The sequence below is a fragment of the Erithacus rubecula genome (genome assembly GCF_903797595.1).
Source record: "Erithacus rubecula genome assembly, chromosome: 17".
In the NCBI taxonomy this organism is placed as follows: domain Eukaryota; kingdom Metazoa; phylum Chordata; class Aves; order Passeriformes; family Muscicapidae; genus Erithacus; species Erithacus rubecula.
This window is the reverse complement of record NC_136669.1, coordinates 3,517,344-3,540,436: the sequence shown is the minus strand read 5'-3', so window position 1 is coordinate 3,540,436 and position 23,093 is coordinate 3,517,344. Positions and strand designations below refer to the sequence as shown.

General features: G+C 48.1%; 1 protein-coding gene across 2 annotated transcripts in view; it reads left to right on the top strand.

Annotated features, from left to right (window-relative positions):
* ADAP1 (ArfGAP with dual PH domains 1) overlaps positions 1–23,093 on the top strand; it is a 45,917-nt gene that overhangs the window by 7,300 nt on the left and 15,524 nt on the right. For both annotated transcript variants that reach the window (XM_079321177.1, XM_079321178.1), the window contains exons 2-4: positions 2,410–2,540; positions 3,736–3,827; positions 11,401–11,483. In XM_079321177.1, the coding sequence (XP_079177303.1) occupies positions 2,410–2,540; positions 3,736–3,827; positions 11,401–11,483 (306 nt within the window). The remainder of the gene's footprint in view (positions 1–2,409; positions 2,541–3,735; positions 3,828–11,400; positions 11,484–23,093) is intronic.

Sequence of the window (23,093 nt, the reverse complement as noted above, 5' to 3'; positions counted from 1 at the left end):
GAATGCTTTAAAGCCCAGGTGTGACTGAAACCTGTGGCTTGAGGTGCTGTTTGCCCATGCCAAGAAGACACAGCTTGGATATGAGCTGACTTAGTGGCCACTGGAGCTGGAATCTCCTCCAGGATCTTCTTGCAGGATGTTCCTGCAGCAGGGTGTGTCCCCTCCCAGGCTGAGGAAGGTGTGCAGGTCCTGTGCTGGCACACACAGCAGTGCAGCCAGGGGAGGGGTTACCTCCTGGGGAGGACTTTGGAAGCCTGACTCCACGAAACTGCATGAAGAATTCCACCTGCATGCCTGAGATAAATCTGGTAACACTGAAGAGGCATTAGGACTACCAATAAAACATGTTTTATTGGCCAGTGCAGGCTTTGAGACCTGTTTCCCTGGGTTGGGCAGGGCCTTGATCAGCTCTCATTATTCTGGGAGGGATTGAAGCTCAATTTTCCTGGAGGGGCTGTGCTGAGCCCAGGGACCCAACTCCAAATTTTGCAGCCACAGCTCTGTCCTCTGAGCTCCTACATTCCATGTGTCTAATCCTCTGCTTTAAGGTCAGTGATGGCAGTTTGAACACAGCACCCTGGTGCTTTCACCTCGCCTGACTTGCACCCTTTCTGCTGAACCTGGGGATGTTTTTGTGGCAGCAAGTTTGGAGGGCCCCAGACTTTGATTACAAACGTGTTTGGATATGGGAGAGGACAACGTGATGAGTTGGAGCACAGAAAGTGCCTGAGCATGCAAAACTGTTGATTTTTGCTGCCAAGCTACAGCCCAATAACTGGCCACAATCTCAGGTTGGAATGAGTGGGGTGCAGGATGTGGATGGGGTGAAGCTGAGTCACACAGTGCTTGTGGAAGGAGCAGGGTGGGCAGCACCCTTAGATCAACCTGACTGGTTTTATACCTGCCAGGCTTCAGTTGCAGTCACTGGGGTCTCAGATGAGGATAGGAGACTACATGAAACAGAAAAAAAAAAACATCTTTGTGGCTGAGGGGACTGGTATCAGCTTGGGAATTTGCTCCCCTCTCCCATGTGGGCACTCAGCTGTGTCTGTTGAGAATCCTCATTTAGTGCTGGGGTTTACATCTGAGCAGAGCCACCTCTGGAGAGCTGAACTGGTTCCTTGGGTGTGCTGGGTGAGGCTGGTGGCAGCCCTTGGTTACCCCTCAGGAGCTGAGCTGCCCCATGCCAGTCATACCCCCTGCACTGACACAAACAGAGCATTAAATATGGATGAGGAGGAGATAGCACATCCCCTTGCCTTTAATAAATAATTGCTGTGCTGTGGGGAGTGAGGCTTCTGTGTAATTACAGTGGGGGAATAAGCAGATGATGAGAAGGGAATCTTTGCCCCATCCTGGTGCCATGGCTGGGCTGAGGGGTCCCTGTGGGTTTTTGGGGAGGATGGAGCATTCAGTGTCTGGCTGGAAGGGAATCTTTGCCCCATCCTGGTGCCATGGCTGGGCTGAGGGGTCCCTGTGGGTTTTTGGGGAGGATGGAGCATTCAGTGTCTGGCTGGAAGGGAATCTTTGCCCCATCCTGGTGCCATGGCTGGGCTGAGGGGTCCCTGTGGGTTTTTGGGGAGGATGGAGCATTCAGTATCTGGCTGGTGACCTGCAGTGGAACTCTCAGCTGGGGCACAGCTGGCTCTGCAGGCGCTGGCATTTGCCTTGGAATTCAAACAAAGATCCCTGTATTGGCTTTGCTGGCAGTGCCAGGGACACTGCTGGCTGTGTCCTGCCCTGTCCCCTGCCCTCCTCCAGCCCCTCTGCCTCCCTGCTTCAGGCTGTGCCTCTGCCAGGGAGGAATTTGGAGGCAAGGGACTCGTGTTTGCAGTGCTTTGTGTGAGATGTCAGCCCGGGGCTGTAAACAGTGTGTGGTTTTGCTCAGAGAAAGTGCAGAGCTACACTGGCAGCATTTTTCCACGGGAAATGGAAAGGGCTGGAAACCTCCTGGCGTGGAGGGCTGGGCTGCTGGGAGCTGCAGCTGTGGGAGGAAAGTCTCTGTGTGGAGCACATGTAATAAATGAATAAAAAGAGAGCAGCAGAGTGACTTCCCTGAGATGATGTAGTTTCTGTTCCATGCAGTGTTTGGGTGGAATTTCCTGATGAAAGAGGGATATTCCCCTCTTCTCTTCGTGTGAGCATGGAGTGAGTTGTGGAGATCTTGGAGTTGTCTGCATGTTGGGGTTTGGGGAATAACAGCTACATTGGGGATTGCAGATCTGTTATTAGTTTAATTTGTATTCTTATCAATATAATAATTTATTTTCCTTATATCCAATGCTTTTAGAATCAAACCCATCAGACCCTCCTACACTCCTCTACTCTGCCCCTACCTACCTGCTGCCCCAAATCAAAAAAAAAAACCATCAATCAAGTGCAATTCCCTCTTTTCCTTCTTGCTTGCAGACCCAGACTGGGCATCCCACAGCCTGGGGATCTTCATCTGCCTGAGCTGCTCGGGCATCCACCGCAGCATCCCCCAGGTCAGCAAGGTGAAGTCCGTGCGCCTGGACGAGTGGGACGATGCCCAGGTGGAGGTATGTGCACCTGGGCTGCAGATCCCACAGCTGGTGTGATTGCAGAAAGAAATCTTGGTAATCAGCATGGGAATGAGGGATGATTGAAATAGAGCACCCATCTCGTGGAGAATTTGTGAGGGTTTCCCCCACCCCTGTAAAAATTGCTGGGTTTTAATTAATTTTCTTCTCTCGTTTCTTACAATATCTCTGGTCTAACACCCCTGCCCAGCTCAGCTATTTCTGACTTTGCTCCTCTCAAATTCACAGCTTGAAAACCAAACCCTCACGATATAAATTCTCTCTGTTTGTGCCCCACATCTGCCTGGGTTTGTGTGGTGCTGCTAAAGGCACTCAGGAAACCTTTCTGCTTTCACTGCTGCTGTCTTCAAAGGCATGAACAACTCTGCAATCATTGAGTTCTGTCTTCTGTGTGTAGAGTTGAGGTTTTTCTGAAAGCTGCACTCATGCATTGTGTGTTTTATGAGAACAGGCCTTAGTGTTGCATGGATATTTCCTTCCCTGATATTTTTTGGGGAAATAGGTTGGATAGGTAAATGTGAGAAATTCAAAACCATGACAGTAATAAAATAAAAAAAAAGAGCTTAGCTGCTTGTTGTGTTTGTATGCTTGGCATTTGACACAAAACAAAATGTATTTAGCATGGCTGGCTGGAAAAGAATGGGGTTTTTACACTTAAAAAGTGAATTTTAAGAAATAAAATATATGCATAAGGAAATAAGTAGTTTTCTTTGCTGAGTTCTCAGCTGGCCATTTGTGTGTCAAAAGAAAAGGAGGGCTGTCAGGGGAGCTAGAAACATTATATGTTTATTTATTGGAAAGGAGGGCTGTCAAGGCTGATACAACTTTTATATATTTATTTATTTGTTTGTTTATTTATGTATTTGTCTATCCCATGCCTGTGCTGCCTCCTGCTCTTGTGGGGATTGTGCAGATGGGACTGAGACATGTCCTCAGCATCATTTTCAGCTGTAGGATTCCTAGCAATAATAACAAATATTTATTTATGAGTCCTGGTTTGCAGTCTCAGTTTTTACAGCAATCCTTTCTATGCACACTCATAGGCAAACCTCTCAGTAAGAGGACAGGTCCCCCCATCCCAATAATTTTATTTCTCTGTAGGAGTAAAAAAGAATAAAGGAAAATACTACTAACATTTTAAAAAATAATTTCTGTTTTTTTTCTCTTTTTACAGTTTATGGCCTCGAATGGAAACAATGTAGCAAAAGCAAAATATGAATCTAAAATGCCACCATTTTATTATAAACCAACATATCTTGACTGCCAGTAAGTAAATACTCTTCTGGTAAACAGCATTTATTTGTGCAGCTGCAGCCTCTGTAATATTTTAGTTTTAGCATAATACATTTTTTTTTCTAGCCACAATGGAGGTTTCATTTATAAAAGGTTCTGAAAATGTTTTTTCTTCTGCACACATATGGTAGAGTTTATGTCAGGTCTGGGATCTTATTTAATAAGTACAGTTGAGATGATCAGGGGAGTCAATAGTTTGTCTGTTCCCCAGACTCTTCCAAGTTTCTACAGCTACAAGAATGCCAATTTCTACACATTGATTTCCTCTGTCTTTTCAAATCCCCCTTCTGCATCAAAGCAGAACTTGCTAATCTGCTGTGTGAGATGCTGGGTTATTTGTAATGCAGAAATACTGGGGGGTTTTGTTGGTTTGTTTTGTTATTTTTTTAAAACCAAAATGACAAATAATCTCTTCTGTGAAGGCAGCTAAAAGTGTCTCCCATACAGTGTGGAGAAACCTCCCCAGTGAGCTGGGGTGGACTTTGTGGAGCAAGAAACTGAGCAGCCAGAACATGCTGTGCCATCCAGGGGACAAGCTGAATTTGGCTTTTAGGGACCAGTCCTGCTGTGTACCAAGGTGTTTATTTATTTTTGTGTGAGTGGAGCTGACAAGCAAAGAGCATTCATTTATGCAATGTTCTGAGCTCCAAACAGTTTGGCTGTGCCACTGTGAGACTTGTATGTGCTTGTCATGTTGGGATTGGAGAAGCAAGATTGGTGGGAGAAACACAGTTCCAGGGGATTTTGGTTTTGTTTATTCCTAAGTCTCAGTTGAGTTAGATGTCTGATACTCAGGTTCTTTTCCACACCCTGTCCCTGCCCAGGGGATGCAGAGCTCGTGCCTGGCAGGGAGCAGGGCAGGTCCCTCCAGCTTGGTCCTGAGACCTGGGTGACAATGACACCCTGAGAGACAGCAGGAGCTGCTCCTGCTCTCAGGCAGCTTGGAGACCATGGGCATTTCCATTCCTGCTGCTGTGGGGCTGGCAGGAGTGTCTGTGCTGGGCAGGTTCTGTGGCTTTGCTGCTGTGCTGTTCCCCCCCCTGCATCACTCTGGGCAGCTCTGCCAGGCTCTGGCTCAGCTCCAGGCACAGCCCTGCCAGGGGTGTCTGAGCTTATGGGGACCCTGCTGGGGCATCCACCCCATCCACAGCCCTGACAGGGGTGTCTGAGCTTATGGGGACCCTGCTGGGGCAGCCACCCCATCCACAGCCCTGCCAGGGGTGTCTGAGCTCACAGGGACCCTGCTGGGGCAGCCACCCCATCCACAGCCCTGCCAGGGGTGTCTGAGCTTATGGGGACCCTGCTGGGGCACCCACCCCATCCACAGCCCTGCCAGGGGTGTCTGAGCTCACAGGGACCCTGCTGGGGCACCCACCCCATCCACAGCCCTGCCAGGGGTGTCTGAGCTTATGGGGACCCTGCTGGGGCACCCACCCCATCCACAGCCCTGCCAGGGGTGTCTGAGCTTATGGGGACCCTGCTGGGGCACCCACCCCACCCACAGCCCTGCCAGGGGTGTCTGATCTCACAGGGACCCTGCTGGGGCACCCACCCCACCCACAGCCCTGCCCCTGGCTGATGGGGTGGCACCCTGCTGGGCTGGGAACCTGTGAGGAGCTGGAGCAGGGGATTGAAAGGATTTTTTTGTTGTTGTTTCTTTTTGGTTATTGATTCATTGGGAGGATGAGGCAAGGAACAGCTGGAAGACTAATTTCTGACCCTTTTCTGGTCCCAGTTTGTGCCTGTTCTGCACTGGGACAGTTACCAGCCTGCATGGCCTGATTTCTGTGCTCAGCCTGGGGCTCTGCTCCTGTAGGGGCTCTCTGGACCAGCTGGGTCCCTGCCATAAGAGCAGCATGCACTGGGATGGATGTGCCCTGTCACAGGAGCAGACAATCCCTGACTCTGCTGCAGGACCAGCAGCTGGGGGCACATTACACCCTGGGAGTGTCTCAAGGAGGCTGTGCCAGGTTGTATTTTTCTTTCTCCAGTTCAGGGCTCTCTGTGCCTCTCAGCAGATGCATGCTAAACAAGTGCAGGGGAGTGCTGCTTTTTACAGGAATGTATATTTAGCTGTTCCCCGCCTCGCTGCAGTCCAGTCACTGCCACAGCATGAGCTGTTCCCAGTCACAGCCCTGGCAAGCATTGCCATGGGTGACACTCCATCCAGCACTGGCATTGATTCCAGCCACATTCTGCAGCATTGAGAGGTTTGGGTGCTTCTCATTCCAACAGCAGCACATGCTGGACAGCTGCAGTGCCTGGGCAGCTGTTTGTTCATTTGAAGCTTCTTAATTTTATAATGCTGTGTCTGGAATCCCTCTGCTTTGCTTGTATGAGGAACTGTGAAGTTCAGGGCAAAGGGAAGAAGTGCTGCAGTGCCAGCTTGTCCTTTTTTCTTCTTGCCTACAGTGTTGTGATTGGCTCTTTGGGAAATTCGTGGTGTTTGCCTGCTGCATTTGGCTTCTGTATCCTGCAGAAGCCCCATTGTTGCTTCCTGGTTCTGCATGATACTTTGCAAAGGTTGGAGAAGTTGGAGGGATGCTCTGAAATTGCCTAGGGAAAGTTTAGTCATTGTTCATAGGCAAAAATATTACCAGATAAGAAAAAAAATTCCCTTCCGTCCTTTCCTCTCTCACCTGCTCTGTCTGCCAGCACTGACCCACCCCCAGGGACAGTGACCAGAGCAGCCAGCTCCTGGGGTGTCCCTGGCAATGAAATGAGTCCCAGGCTCTGGGATGTTCCTACACCACTGCCATGTTGGCCCAAAGGGCTTTGGGTGTGGGATTTAAACCACAGACCCTCTCTGGATGCTCAGGAGTTGTCATGGCCCAGCTTGGTGCACCACAGCAGCAGAGGGAGAGCTGTGGAACAGATTTTTCTGGGGAAGGTACATTGCAAGCACATGGCCAAATTTTGAGTCACCATCAGCAGCAGTCCCTGATGTCTTAGGTGTGAAGTTTGAGGTGCTGCAGTGTTGGAGTGGCTGCTCATCAGTTCATTCCCAAGTGGTGGCTCAAATTGGGGACTCAGGAATTGAGTCACCCAAGTGCTGAGATCTGCCCAGTCCTTCTATCCTGACCAGTCATGAGGTTTTTCCCTTCCTGTTTTATCTTTCTTTCTCTTCTGTTTTCTCTTTGCTGTTAGCTTGTAAACCTGTTAATTCATATTGATTCCTTTAATTTCCAAAGGAAATTGCTACAAGGTTAAGGTAGTACTGACAGAGGCAGTTTCCTACATGTTTTTAATTGGTGTTTAACCATTCTGAAAAATAGTATTGGGATGAACTGGCATGTAAAGCAATCCAACAAAAAAGGCACCAGTTAGCATTTTAATTGAGAATGTCGTGATTTTACAAACTCAGAATCAGTTTTAACTTCTCCAAATCCATAATGCAAGGGTTTTATGCCTTGAGAGCCAAACCCCTGTCTTTTTGCTCTCCTCTGGCAGCCTGCTGGTCTTGGTGGGGGGATGGCACATCAATCTCCAGGCTCTGCAAGCTGAGGTGATGCACAGAGAGCCTGGAAGAAGCCCCCCAGCTGTCTCCTGCCTCCACAAAGCTGTTTAAAAGCCAGTCCTCACAGCAAGAGCTCACTAGATAGGAAAAGAGTGTGAAGCTAGAGAGGCTTTTAGTCTGTGCTGCTCTCCTTGCAGTCTGAGCAAAGAATTTGGACTCAGACTTAAAATTTCATTAAGGCAGTTGTTTGACAGAAACCTGGCATAGCTGCATCCACCAAGCTGCATGTTGGCTTTTGCTGGAAAAACCTCTGACAAATTCCAGAAGCTGCAGATTTGGCTTCTGGAAATGGTGTTTCTGGATGACATTAATTTCTTTTGTCTTTCTTGGACTCGGTGGTGCCTCACAAGGATGCAGTTAGACAGTGGTAGTGTGTGGTGTTTGATGTTTTTTGGGCCACTTTCACCTCTGGCTGGGGTTTTGTGTCTCCAGAAAAGCCACAGTGGCCCTGCAGCATCTGTGGGTGTGCTCTGGAGTGCATCAGCCAGCCCAGCTGAGAAAAAATAAACTGGAGACTCTGAGTTTGGCTGGGCAGCACCTCCTCCACACAGCACACTGAGGCCACAGTTTGATATTAAACTGCTTGAGCAGCTTTTCCTGTGCTGCTTTTTGCTGTGAGCTTTGAGTAGGTGGGACATGGAAAGCTGCTCCAGTGGCTTTTCTGGAACCTTCCTGGCTGGCCCCTGGGCAGAGCCCTTGTTTTTGTGTGGGTGGGCAGGAAAGCAAACAAGTGCCTCCAGTGTTTGGCAGTGCTCTGTCAGGACCTTCTGCCTCCTCACTGGAGCTCAGTCCTTCCCCATTTGGGGGATGAATTTTCCCTTATTCTGTTGGAAATGTACATTTCCTTAATGTTTTGTTTTCTAAGGTGGGGTTTTATGGTTTGCCTCTAGGATTTTGATGAGTGCAAGCACATTTCTGTTCTAATTGCCAAAAAATGCCATGTTCCCTGTAACCAGCAGCCTGACAGACTTTAGGTGGGCTGTTAAAGCTTTTGGAGATGATCCTGAAAGCTCTGCATCTCTGCAATTTAGGAATGATGCACTTACATTTTCCTAACAACACAAATAATATATTTGCTTGTTTGCTACATTATCCTATCACCAGACATGCAGTAAAATACCAGGGGGCTGTTACTGCAGTCCTTTATGGTCACAGAACTCCTGTTGGAGTCAAAGGTGGGTTTGGATGGAGGCTCCTGTGTTGGGTATGTGATGTCTGCCCTGGGTTATGTGCACACATATTCATACCTGGAAAAGTACATTTCAGCCAAAACACAGCAACAGATATTTCTAAATACATATAATTAAATATACATACATATAATTAAATAAACATACATATGAATTAAATCTGTACATATAATTAAATTAAGATCAGCTCAACAATCTACTGAAAGTGATGGGTGTTTCTATATAATCCCTGTATGGTTTGAGGGTCTTCTGGATGTTCTCTGCCCTTCAATTGCTCTCAGATCCTATAGATCCTATAGATCCCAGGACACATTATTGCTACTATATGAATTTTTCAGAGCTGTGTTAGTGAAATTGGGGTTTAGCAGCAGCTCTCTATGGCAGGATTGCATCTAGTCCATGGGAGAGAATGGGGTCACATCCCTGCCAAGCTTCTCTCTTGCAGTGAAGGGAGAGGGTGAGCTCCTCGCTGTCCTAGTTGGGTTTTTGTTTTGGTTTCTTTTGCTGGAGTTGTTCTGCTTTCTATAAATAACCACTGGAGCAGAAGCTGCAGCTGATGGTCTTGCTCTGAGTTGTCCAAACTGCACTCTGCTCTTGGTGTGTCCTGGGTTTTGGGAAATTATTGCTGAAAGAGTTTGGGTTTGTGATGATAAGGGAAGGACGTGTGAGCTGCCAGGAAGGTGCTGGGAAGGTGGCACAGCTGGATTCCCACGTGCTCTGGGTGTTTTCATCTGAGCCATGTGCTCAGGGCAGGATGCTGAGAGGCACTGGCAGCATTTTGCTGCTTCTCAGGGCTCCCCTTTGGGCATGGTGCTGCTGGCTGCCCCAGGGGTGCCCTCTTGCACAAGAGCTCTGCCCAGTGCTGGGGGCAGTGCTGGGGGCTGGCAGCCCTGCAGGGAAGTGTTTCCCCAGGGATGAGCCCTGCAGAGTGTCTGCTGTGCAATCTGCAGCAGGAGCCTTTCCCACTGCTGCACATGAAGCTTAATTTATTCTGTATTTAAAGCCCCATGCTGGAAGAGTGAATCTCAGAGCAGCTGCAGCTCCTGCTGAATCCACTGACGTCAGCTGGAGCCGAGGGTGGTGTGAATTTTCTTGCTCCCAGTTCGATCCCTAATCATCCTGTTGAAAAGGTCCAAGTTTGGCTTCAGTGATAACAAGCTGTCTGCAGCAGCTGGCCAGGAAAAATGGCAAGAAGGGGTAGGAAATTCAAGTATTTGTGGTTGCTTTACGATTAAATTTTGGTAGCATTATAGAACTGGCATTTGGGTGCCACCTTTTGGGTCATCAGGCTATGTTTGTGGGTACCAGATCCAGAAAAGCATCCTGCTCACCCCCTTGGGTGCTGGATGGGGTTTGAGCTCCCCATGGCAGGGCAGGTGGATTAGATGAGCTTAAAGGTCCCTCCCAAACCTTTCTGTGATTGTGCAGAGTGCACCTGAACCTGCTGAGGATGGGCTGCAGCCAGAGCAGGGCAGAGCAGAGGATGGCAGCAGAAGGAGGTGGGTGCTCAGAGGTCACAGTCAAACCTGGAGGTGTGAAACAGCTGAAGATCAGTCATGGAAACAGGAGCAGAGGGGAGAGGCAGACTTGGTGCATTGTTTCTGTTCCAGCAGGAGCTCACAGCTGGGTTTTGGGAGCAGGGAAGCAGTGATGCTCCCCAAACTTTGGGGAGAAAGCTGGTGCCCCAACCAAGGACCTACCACAATGGGGGGAACAAAATCTATGTAATTATTTCCTCCTTAATTGCCAGGAAACCAATCACAGCCACAGTTCTCAGTCCTCCAGATTTATTGAATGTGTTTGCTGTACCTGTGGATGAATTTTCATGAGCAACGTTGGCATGTTTGTATTCTTTGAGCATTTCTGGGATGTGTCTGCTGGAAAGACACCATAATCAGCAAAAAAAGAAAAGGTGATTAAGCATATGAGCAGTTTTCATTGGCAGAGAAGTTGATGTGTTGAAATGTGATGGTTTTACAAAACACACCCAGTGCTGGGGATCTTTTACTGTCTTCAGTGTAGGCTGCTCCAAAGTGTCTGCTGTGAATAACACATGCCTTTATTTCTGACTGTGATCTGCCTGCTCGGGCTATTTAGGGTTCTAGGGCAATTAAGAAATAAGTTCAGTTAAAAATGGTTTGAAGCAACTTCCAGCATATTCTAGATCAAAGTTATTTCATTGGTTCAAGCACTCATGATGAAATAAAATAGTAAAAAAAAAAAAAATTATAACCCTTGGGGTATTTTTTTTCCTTTTTGGAAACTGAGGTCTTGGTTTATAAATCATTGGTATCATTTCAGTATTAAAACTAAAGGATCATTTTTGATCACATTTGCTGCCATGCATCATAGATTACTTTCATAAACTTGGCAGTATGGGCTGTGAGTTTGGAAGAGCTTGGCCAGATGGGTTTTCAGCACTTTCTGCTTCTGTGGTGATATCTTCAGGGCAATAATCTCTTTTGTATGTAGTTGGATGTTTTCATTTACTGACCCTGCTCACTGAAGAATGTGGTCAGAGGAAATCAGGTCTAAAATGGTTCACATACTGAGGGAATTTTTTACAGAGGTTGATTGGGTGGGTGGGAACAGGTCATTCTGCTAAATCCGTGCATTTTTAAAAAATAAATTTCCAATAAAATTGGATATACAAGGAAATGATTTATTGTTGTCCAACAGCAAGCAGAAGAAACCCTTGGCTCCAGACTGCCCAATGCAATTTTTTTTTTTGGGAAGACTTCTAAATCACACTTGTGCTTTGATTGAAGAATTAATGCTTCTGGCTTCTTTCTTCATGTACCTTGGACCACGTTTCCTTTTCTGTGTATTTTTTTTCCAGGCTGCTGCGGGAGCAGTGGATCCGAGCCAAGTATGAACGAAAAGAATTCATCCACAGTGAGAAGCAGGAGCCTTACTCTGCAGGTACTGAAACCCACTCTTGGCAGAGAAGTTTCTATGTCCAGCACCTTCCATTTTCTTCCTCTGTGTTTATGTGTTCTTTATGCTGATTATTGCCCCCTTGCAGGGGGATGGGAGGGCAGAGCAGTGGGTTGGATGATTTCCTTGCAGAAGGGCAGGATTTGAAAACAAGACACAGAGCTCAGCTGGGTTTGTTGTGTGGCTGCACCAGCATGGAATTAGCTGGGTATTTCTTTGCTATACGTAAGTTTCATTTAATTTATTCTGCATATTAAGTAGCTGACACCAGCTATCTGCTTGGATGACTCTGGGATAATTTTATTAGCAAAGACCATGTTACAGATTAAAGGTTAAAATATTATTTTCATGATGCTTTTCAAGACTAATCATATGCAGGTAGCTCCAGCAGTTTGCTGTTATGAAAACCACAATTAAATTCTGATCTCATATATTCTCAATTTATGTTTTGAGCATTTCAGCTCTGCTGTATTGTGTACATGAGGAACACAGTGTGTGGGGAGTATCCATATTCATAAAGAGTATATTAGGCACATTTTTATTTTAGATTTTTATAAAAGTTGTCTGCTGGAGTTAGACATGTTCTATTAACAATAAATAGTTTGATTTCTTAGATAATTTTGGTATGGATCTGCCAATGCGTGTGTAATAACCATCCAAGAATAACGTTTACAATTTCTACAACTTCTGGATATAAAAGCTGGGATTCAACCAAGTACTTGAGGAAAATGCATAATTTTAAGCACATGATGAGTCCTTTTGACTCTGAGAAGAGTGTGTACCTGGTTAAAGTGAAGTAGGTGCTTCAGTGTTGTGTGGGAAGAAGGGCAGCATGTTCTGAGCTCTCAGAAAGATATTATAGGAAGAATTCAAAGGGGAGTTTATTTTAGCAGTGTATTTTGTAGGTGTTCTTCAGTAATGTGGCTGCATAATATTTAACTGCATGCTGAAGTGATAAGGTTTTCTCACCTCTCTTTGAAGTTCAAAAGCCATTAAATAGAGAATAGAGGAGAAGAGGGTGAGCCATTTTCAGTGAGCAGTGCTCTGGGGAGGAGGGGGGGAAGAGAAGCAGGCTGGTGGGCATCCTGTGAGAGCTGTCTAAGTGATTTTAGGTGGTGAGTTGTCTTTGAGAGTGGCACAATCTCCAAAAATCCAACATAGGAGCCGTGCAGGTGCATCTGGGGTGTCATTTGTTGGTTCTTTTGGACAGTAAATTCTGGGGGAGCTGTGGCCAGGTGGCTCCTGTGCTGGGCACCAGGCTGATGTTACAAAACCAAGCTGGGGATGCACACACCAAGCTCCCAGTGCCAGCTTTCCCCTGGTGCTGCACCATCACAGCCCCCAGGGCAGTGCCCACCTGTCCTTCACCATTGCCAAAAAGTTCTCCTGCCTCCTGCAAACCAGCTGAGGATGCAGTTTCCAGCTCTCTCTTAGCCTGGGGTTTGGTTTCCTGGGGTTGTGTCCTGAGAAGGGGACCCTGTGAGATCACTGAGTCCAGGCATTAACTCAGCACTGCCAGGGCCAGCACTCAGCCTGTCCCAGCAATGATCCTGGGGTTTGGACAGGTCCTGTGTCACTCCAGTGACATGGGGCAGTTTTGGCTGTGCTGTTCATGGGGCTGCTCCTGCCAGGCTCAGCCCAGCTGGGGATGGCACAGGGTCTGGGCTGTTGCTTTTTTCCTCTTCTGACCTGAACAAACTGGCAGATCAGGGCTCCCTCCTGCTCACCCCACATCCAGTTGTGTCTCACTCTAGTGTTCCTACATCTCTGTTTCTCCCTAATGTCTCAAACCATTTTTCCTCACTCTCCTGAATTCCCTGGAGCAGTGTCAGGTTACCAGTTTCTAAGCATGAAACATTTTGTTGCTAATAGAAATGTCAGTATCCATTTTCTCATGTTTGCTGGAAGATTTAATTCCATTTTCCAATCCCAGGGGCTATTTTACATTCTGATATTTGTTCAATAATTGCATCAAAAATAAGAAAATGCTATATTGGAATAGTTTTGAGCAACATAATTTTCCAGGCAGCCTGATGAAATCCTGGTCAGAAATTCAGTGTCTTTCAGAATATTCTTTGGGGAGAGACTGTCTGGAGCCTGTAGATGCCAAGCAGGAGTATCACAGCTGAACTGCCAGACTCAGAGCCTGGGACAGGAGGGTCAGATGTGCAGGGCTGAGAGAATTGTGCAGGGGAGCCAGGCAGGAGGATGCAGCAAACTTCAGCTGCTGGGGAGGGGGAGAAATAAAAGGCAGTGTGGGATGCAAAGGTCTTGCATATCTCCCAAACTGCTGGGAAACATCTGCCTCATGAGGTGCAGAGTGATGCCAGGCAGCAGGATCAGGACTGGGGGACAGAGATTCTTCCCATGTGCAGAAATGCCCAGTGTGGGCAGCTCTGAACCACTCCTGAGCCTGGCAGAGCCATGGCTGTGGGTCCCTGGCTCTCGGTTCAGCCCCTGGGTGAGATCTCCTCTTGTGCAATCACAGCACTAACTCTCCATGGGAGATCCACTGGAAGCTCCTCTGAGGGAGGTTTGGAGCTCCCTGCTGCCCTAGGAAACCTTGGAGCACAAACCCCTGTGCTGCTCCCAGCTTTCAGCTCCTCTGCCTCCCTCAGTGCTTCAGAGTGATGGTTCTGTTGTTAATGAGTGTATCAGCACATTGATCTGAGAGTGAGGAGTCAGTCTGAGTTCAGATGGTGCACTGAGATCTGTGAAACTGTGATTAAATGTTGTGGTGATCCACTATTGATTCCCAGGGACAGCCTCTCATACATTTGAGCTCTTCATTCAGCTGTAGCATGAGCTAAATAATTTGTTTGCCCTAGCCAGAACTGATGAAACAAAACATTATTTACACCCCAGCAATCCTAATTAACAGCATGGCCACATCCCTTTCTCTAGCAGTGCATGTCTTGTACAACAGCACAGGATGATACCAGTCTTGAGACTGCCACATTAACATGTTTCAGGTTGGCTTTATCCCTTCTGGTAAATGAACTGGCAAAATTACTGTCAGTCTCCAGCTAATTGTCCTTCCTAAAGGAGTTTAGTGGGGCATGTGTGCTGAAATCTCCTAGAAACAGGGGACAGTTGCAATTGCCATCAAAGTCTGGATCTGTATCTCAAGGCAATTGCAAGGTTTGATAAATTTTAAAAATATTTTGATCAGTTTTAAAAAGCTTGGTTGTTTTCCACTGGTGTTGATAGATGGCAGTTAAGGCAGTGCTTCCCAGAGGACCTGCTGAAAGTTAGTTCAGTTGGGTGCTCTTGATTCCTCTCAATCAAAGGGATTTATTTTGACCAAAGGAGAGGTGGAGGAAGCAGAAGGGAGTTGTATTTGCAGGGCTGGAGCACTGTGATGAGATAAACTGGTCAAGGTGCAAATGCTCTGATGCATCTCAGGCTACAGATGAGAGAATGGCCAAGAGAGAGCAAAGTTTGCTCTTTGAAGTCAGTGATGGTCAGGGCTTTTGGCTCTGTTGGATTGCATTCCTGTGTTTATGGTGCTGTGGGTTGGATCATATTGTCACTGCTCAGGTGAGCTGTGGTTTATTCAGGCAGCATTTCTCTGAAGGTGCCTGTTTGCTTCTACTATCTTCTGTCAGCACCCTAAGGATTGCTTGGTTTATGTGTTGTTTCCTATTTGTCTGCAAATATGATGGCAAAATAAATTATGAGACATAAAAGAACGCCCTAAAATAGTAAAATCTGTTAATATGCACTTTCCATTCCATGAGGCTCTTGCATAATTTGGGCAGCAGTTTGAATTAATTTTCCCCTGCACTCACACAGTTGGAAGGAGCTCTGATTGCAAAGCTCAGGAGAAAACACAGGGGACACAAAAATGTCCTTTCTCAGTGTGAGGAAGGCACCCTTATTAGCTCAGTGTGACCTGCAGTGATGTAATGCAGTTTATTTTGGGCCTCATCAGACAAAACTCTGAGCAGTGTTGCAGTTAAAATCCAATTATTTTAACTGACAGACCTGATCCTCTGCTGTCTCTTACCCCATTTCCTCCAGCTAGTGAGGAGCTGTGGGTGTCAGAGCGACACCAGCTCTGCTGTGGGCTTTTTCACAGCCTCAGAAGCAAATTACAGAGCTGAGCAGCACCCAGGGAGCAAAGCAAAGCTAATGGCAGCCTCAGAGGGCACAGGGTTTTCTGCACATCAGACAGCCCAAAGCACTGAGCAAAGAAATAAAGCACCAGCTTGAGGGCTCCAGGTGGCCTTTGCTGAGCCCTGAGCCCTCGTGGTCTTTAAGGAGATGTTTGTGCAGAAGGGGGTGTGAAGCCACAGGAGAACCATCCCCTCCCTCTGCTCTGCAAGCACCTGCAGCACAGCCCGGGGTGGAGGTGGCCTGGGGACAGGAGGTGACACTGTGGGTGGCAGGGGACAGGCAGGGGACAGGCAGGGGACAGGCAGGGTCTTCTGATCTGTGGGTGTTTGCAGGAAGAGAGAGTGGAGAGAGGCTGCAGGCTCAGGGGAACAGGGCACCTTCTGTGCAGGCTGCAAGGTTTTAGTGCTGCACTGCTGGGGGAGAGGTGGTGGTAGAGGTGTGCTGCTCCAGAGGGGTGTTTTCCTCACATACACAGCTTTACCAGGAAATCACTGCCCTGCCCAAGCTTGGCTGCAGGGAAGGACAGCTGAACCAGGAGAGAGAAGGGTGCTGGTTTAAAGAAAGAGCAAAGACCATTCAGGGCACTGTAGTGGTATGAGGGTTCCCAGTGTTCCCAGATTTGGGCTCCCATGAGAGGTGCAGGAGAGGCAGAGCTGGGCTGTTGGGGTTTTTCCCCAATTTCTTGTGCTGGTTTATGCTGTCTGAAAGTCTTTATGTGGAGCACTGCTCCATCCCACTGGACCTGCATGGTCAGAGCATCACCCCCAGGGGTAGGGAGAGACACAGCTGTTGTGTGAAACAGCTCCTTGAAAATGGGCAGATGTGCCATAGATCCTTCCTGTAGCATCCTGTAAGTGCTGACAAGACTCCAGACCTGCTTCTTAAAAGAGTTAAACCAAACCTCTATTGCTAAGGTGTTGTCAGCTAAATCAGGATGTGCTTTTAGCACTGGGAAGGATTTGGGCCAGCTCATGTGTGTGGTCAGGATGGTAGCCAGCTGCCATCTCAGCTTCTCTGCTGCAGACCAGCAGGAAGATGTAGTTCACTGTTGTTTTTTCCTCTAGTGTAGCCCACATCCTTGGCTGATGTTCCTCTTTATATTTCCACCAGCTCCAGGGCAGCTCTCCTGGCTGTTCCCAGGTGAGGCTCTGAGTGTGGTCAGGGTGATGCTGTGCTAAGCACTGCAAACACAGAGCAGGATGGGGTATGGTTGGGGGTTAGGGGAGAGCAGGGAGATGCCAGCCCCTTGCAGAAAGAGGGGCACAAGGGTGGTTCTGCAAAACACAGGGCTGAGGATAATTTTTTAAGTGTGTAAATTACCCCATTGCTTTGTAAGCAAGAAAGAGAGAGGAGTGTCCAGCAGCTACAGGGAGCCACATCTGGCTGAAATAATCCAGGATGCAGAGAAGCCAGAGGGAGAGATAGATGAGCAATGCTCACAGAAGCCTTGGTTCCTTAGGAAACAGAGCTCACAGGAGCAATAGGAGAAAAAACAGGAAATAAAAGCAACCATGTCAGGGGTTATCAGCAACATCTCTCTGGGCTCTGTCCAGGCACCAAGAATGTTGTGGTGCAGAGCAAGGTCACCTGCCTGGGTGTGCAGGAGCATCCCACTGCTGCCAGGGGATGGGTGGCATTGCCTGGTTTGGGGTTGGTGTGTGTATGAAATAATCCTGCATCATTTCCATGCTCTGGCTGCTGGGTGAGGGTGACACAGAACCTGGAGCTTCTGCCTCCCTGTCCTGCCCTGACAAGGTACAGAAACACTTCAGCATTTGTTGGGTTTTTTTCTTTAACCTTTTCTCCCTTCCCCCAGTTCCTTATGAGCTTACAACATCTCCTTGTGCTAAAAATAGGCTTTGGCTGGGAGTGAAGCCGTGGCTCTGCCTGGCCTTTGTTTGAGGGGCTGTGGCTCCAGCCCGGGGCAGCTCTGCCAGTATCTGGGTGTCTGAGTGTCCAAGTGTCCAGGTGACTGAGTGTCTGGGTGTCCCAGTGTCTGAGTATCCTGGTGTCCCAGTGTCTGAGTGTCCCAGTGTCTGAGTGTCCCATGTCTCAGTGTCTGGGTGTCCCCATCTCAGTGTCTTGGTGTCCCTGTGTCCCCATGTCCCTGTGTCCCGGTGTCTGGGTGTCCCTGTGTCCCAGAGTTCCAGTGTCCGGTTGTGTCCCAGTGTCCCCATGTCCAGGTGTCCAAGTGTCCCAGTGTCCCTGTGTCCCCATGACCCTGTGTCCCAGTGTCTGGGTGTCCCCCTGTCCCCTTATCCCCCTATCCCCGTGTCCCTGTGTCCCTGTGTCCCAGTGTTTGGGTGTCCCCATGTCTGTGTGTCCCCGTGTCCAGGTGTTCAAGTGTCCCAGTGTCCCCTTGTCCCTGTGTCCCAGTGTCTGGGTGTCCCTGTGTCCAGGTGGCCAAGTGTCCCAATGTTTGGGTGTCCCCGTGTCTGAGGCTGAAGCAGATCTCCCTGTCCCTGTCCCTCTCCCTGTCCCTCTCCCTGTCCCTCTCCCTGTCCCTCTCCCTGTCCCTGTCCCTCTCCCTGTCCCTCTCCCTGTCCCTCTCCCTGTCCCTGTCCCTCTCCCTCTCCCTGTCCCTCTCCCTCTCCCTCTCCCTCTCCCTCTCCCTCTCCCTCTCCCTCTCCCTCTCCCTCTCCCTCTCCCTCTCCCTCTCCCTCTCCCTCTCCCTCTCCCTCTCCCTCTCCCTCTCCCTGTCCCGTTTTGCAGTGGCAGTGCTGTTTTCCAGTGCTTTGTATCTGTTCAGTGTTTGGTTCTGTTAAACACAATCGTTTCTACCCCCCTGCTCTGAAGCACTGCTGGCATTTCTCAGAGCAGTGCTGATGCTCCTGTGCCCAAACCCGAGCTGTGGCCATGGAGGGGATTCTGCTGAGGGCACTGAGCTTTGAAATGTCACTGTGCAAACACCAGGTCACGTTGGACTCTGAATACCACAGTAAAAGCTTTAGTGCTACAGAATTTATAGTGCAAATTTATAAATGGCCTTTAAAGCCCTGGCTGTGTTACGTGTCTGTAAAGTCAATGGTATCATGCAAATAAAGAGTTTATTTTCCCCTCATTCTGCTTTTTTGCTGGCATGTTTCCTGTAATGCCAGTGACTTGCTGCCTGATTTACACCATATATAGAAATGTAGAAAAAGCCTAATTATAATTGGCTCTTCTAACATTTTATGAGTTGAACTTCTGAAAATACTGGCTGCATGTTGATCCAAAGGTCTGAGTTTTTCAGAAATTCCTGTGAGTGTAAATCTCTGTTTAACCTCAATGCAGATGTGGCTGATGGGCAAACAGCTGTCAAAAGCTTTAGCCAGTCTTGATCTTAGTCCATAGAGAGAAATTTTTGATATAAAGAAATAACTTAATTTATTTCTACTTAATATCCTCAAAAAGAAGTTGCTGCTTGGCTCCGACTGCTTTTTAATGTCACTGTTATCTGATGCTAGTTGTAAATGGATTAAATTCTCTTCTGATGCTTGAAAGGCTCAAGTATTAGAGCAGGGCTTTGAGAGAAGCTCCATAATTTTCTGCTCTGCCCCTCACTGATGGGAAGCTCTTGTTTTTGTGATTCAGGGCAGCATGGGGAAGATGTGGCTGTCACAGGGTCTGTGGAGCATCCCTCACTCTGGGATGCTTTTTTGTGCTGTCTTAGCCTCTCTTTGCAATCCCTGTAAGGAGATTCCTTGTAGACCTAGAGATGGAAATAAAAGTAATAGCAGTGTGGTTAAAAAGCAGCAAAAATCAGGCTAGCCTGGTATTTTGTTAAGAATTCATCTTGGCTTTTGCAAAGCAGAGATTTGGGCATGGAGGGGGAGATGCTTTGTGGGAGGAAGTCATGGCATCAGTTCCCTGCAGTGTGTGCTGGTGCTTGGTGTGCCTGCTAGGATTGCATCAGTGCTGCCTTTGTTAAATCACCATTTCTGGTAAATTCCCAGCAACCAATTCTGGTGTTTGGCTGAGCCAAAGCAGGTTTGGCTCTCTCTGGATTTCAGCAAGACCATGTCACAATCTCTGCACTCAGTCCTGCCCTTGGCTCTGAGGGTTTGGCTGCAGGGTCCCAAGGTCTGGCTGCAGTTTCACTCACAGCTGACACCAGAGGCAGTTTCTCTTGGCACTGGGGCAGTGTGTGGCTGTACCCAGGGCAGCTGAGGTGGAACTGATCTCAGGACAAGCTGGATTTGTGTCTGAATGAGGAGCTCAGGGCATGAGGATGCTGCTCTTCCTTGGCATGGACCTCTGCCCTGTCTCAGTGTCCCAGAGGATGAAGAGATTTGGCATCACAGCCAGGCAGGGATTGTGTCAGGCAGTTTGGATTCTTGGAATTTGCAGTCTTTGTATCAGGCAGTTTGGAATCTTGCTGAGTTTTGCAGCCTCCTGTGAGCTTGGTGCTGTGCAGGTTCTGCTGATGCTTCTCTTCATGGTTTTGGAGCAGTGGGGAGCATGGCAGGGGGAGATGCAGGATGTCAGGCTGAGTGACAGCAGGGCTCCAGCCCTCTCCAAAAACGATGCAGCTTCCACTATTGACTTTTCAAAGCAGCATTTTAGCATTTCAAGAGTTCTCAAGAGCATTTTGTTGCATCAGTGCTCTGAGTGCTGTACAGATGCCCCCAAAAAGCATCCCCAGAGGTTTCCATCAGAGGGCTGGGGGTGTGAGTGCCTGATGGAAACTGCAAACCCTGCAGTTCTCCCAGCACCAAAGTCACTGGAGACTGGTGTGCTGTTGTCAGGAGTGGGTTAAAGCACGAGCATCCCTCCAGCAAGCAACCTTGCCTGGCACACAAACCTCCTTCTCATGCACAGAGAGGCTTCTGTTCTGCAGCACTGACATCAGCCCCTGGCCAGGACATGAGTCACACTGGGAGCCAGGGAGCCAGCTGCTCCCCCTCCACACCCTCCCCTGAAGGTGAAGCCCCTCTAGGTGGGTCTGAGCCCCTCTAGGTGGGTCTGAGCCCCCCTGCTGCCCACTCACCTGTGCAGCACCTGCTGTGTGCCAGGTGTGATGTTTGCAGCCCCAGGAGCAGCCTGACCCAGTGGGGGTGTGTGAACTCTGCCATCCGTGCCTTGGCACTTGTGCTGTGGATTTTGGGTACAAAAAAGTAGGATAAAGCCTGATTTATTATTTTTTTTTCCCAAAAAACCTTTTGGCTAATAGGGAGGAAGAGTTTAAGGTGAAAGGCTCTGGAGAAAGAGTGAAATGGTTGAAGGAGGAAAGTCTGCAGAAAAGTAGCTGAAACAGATGGGACCCCATTGCTGATGCTCAGTCTCCTTTTCATGTCTTCCCAGTGTAATCCTTTATGCATTTAACATTACACAGCTCCATATCAGGACTTGCTCCAAGAAACCTTTCCCCATCCTCTCCTTGGAGGTTTGAGGGAAATGCAGTCATTGCTTTAAAACAAATGACTGCTTCTTCTGCCTTGGTGTGCCCTGGCACTGCAGGTCACTTCTGCTCTCTGCAGCCTCACTCAGAGCAAAGAAAAACTGAGTGAACAAAAACTGAACCAAATTGCCTTGGAAAGAAGTGGATCCATTTGGAAAAATCCACTCAGGAAACCTGCAGCAGATGTAACCCCCATCCAGCCTGGCAGCATCCCCTGCAGCATCCTCAGGGGTTTGGGCAGGGCTCTCCTGCCTGTGCTGGGTCCCAGCCTCACTCCCTGTCAGTGTAAATGTCTAAACATCAAACAGGACTTTGCTGCAGTAAAGACAAGGCACATCAAAGGGCTGTTTAGCAAACTAAACTCAGATGGATGGTGCAAGGGGAGATCACAGCATGGTTTGCCTAACTGTGATTTTTTTGTGTGTGTGAGGGGAGCAGGGCTGGGACAGGGACCTGCACGTGGCATCAGTGTCATGCCAGGATGTGCTGACATTTCCACAGGAATAACATCATATGACCAGGAGCTGGAGAAGCCTTTCAGTGCCTTGCAGGAGCTGTTTGGAAGTGCTGATTCAGACTTGGTACAGACCCTCTGAAAGAGCACTGCTGCCTCCTGGGGCTCTGTGGGAATCCAGGGAAGCTGCTGCACCACTTCCCAGCCTGGATAAGGACACACTGCACAAAGTCTCCACCAGAAGGCAAAGGAGAGGGCTCCACATGCAAAAGCTTGTCTTTTAGAGTTCAATTCGCTGCTTTTTTATTTTTTCTATCTCTCTGAGCTATGGCAAGAGGCCAGGGACTGCTGTTATGCTTTCCAGGAAATCCATGAAGATTGCAGTGACAAAGTGATGGGGCGGTGATGGATCTTACAGATAGCTGCTGTAGGAGGAAAAGCATCTAGCAAAGAGAAATGCTCTGATGTCTTCAACTCCCCTAAAGCAGAAAAGCATTTAGGCAGCCAAAATTTGCTGGTGAGAACCTGTGGGTCTGAACTTAGGGGAGGAGGAGCAGCCAGCCAGGCAAGGCATTGGGAAGGGGGTAGCACCACTGCAAGCCAAAGCTGGATGCTCACAGCTAGTTTAGGATCCAGCTGTCATTTTAACAGCTGGTTCTGTCAAGCTGCCTTCAGCACAGCTCTGATCCAAGCTTCTATAATTAGCAGGAACTTTTGTGTGAGCAGTGGATGCAGGAGAAGCAGAGCAGTGTGGGTGTGAGCCTTGCTGAAAGGGGTAAGGGCTGCCCCATGAAATTTTAAATTCTTGGGGGTTGGTCTTTTATTTTTTTGTTCTCCATGTAAGGATATTTTACAAAATATTTCATTAGGGTTCTTCCCCCCTCTGAAAAAAAAGCACACCTAAGATGTGTTGTTTCATTTTGTGTCATCCTTTAACAGAAATGTTTACATTTATCAACTCAAATCAAAAGCATTGAATTTGTGGTCAGTTTGAGATCGGTTGAATTTGCTGAAGGAGTGCAGTTTCTCATGGGTGAGGTGGTCTGAGCCCCTGTGGCAGCAGAATGTGCTGCCTGTGTTTTGGGGTGTGCTCTGGGTGCTCCCTGGGGATGCCCTGAGTTGTTCCCAGGAGAGTCTGCCCAGCTGATGAGGGTAGACTGTAAGATCAATAAATGTGTGAAACACCCCAACTATAATTATCATGACTCACTCCTGTCCTTGAGCTTTCCCTGTTTGAGGTCAACCAACTTGAATTAGTGTATTTTGATACTGCTCAGGCTGCCTGTTCCTGTAACTTTGAGTTTTTCAGTCAATAAATGGACCTGTACCAGTTGGAGACAGCTGAGGAGAAATACAGGGCTTTGTTCTCCATGTCTTGGGTGGTAACATTTAAGGAAAGAATAGGAGAACCATCCCTAGAAATCTGTATTTTCTGTGCTTTATGGGTAGTTCTTGGTGCTCCAGGTCTGGTGTTTCTCAGGGATTTTTTTACTGTGCACATTCACATTCCCTGAGTAATGACCAAAAAGCTGGGGCATCTTTCTTCCACTAATGAGAAGGGAGTGACTAGGAAGCAATAGGATAACAAAGAACATGGAGAGGGCTGTTTTCATGGCAACTCATGGTAGCTTAATTCAATTTC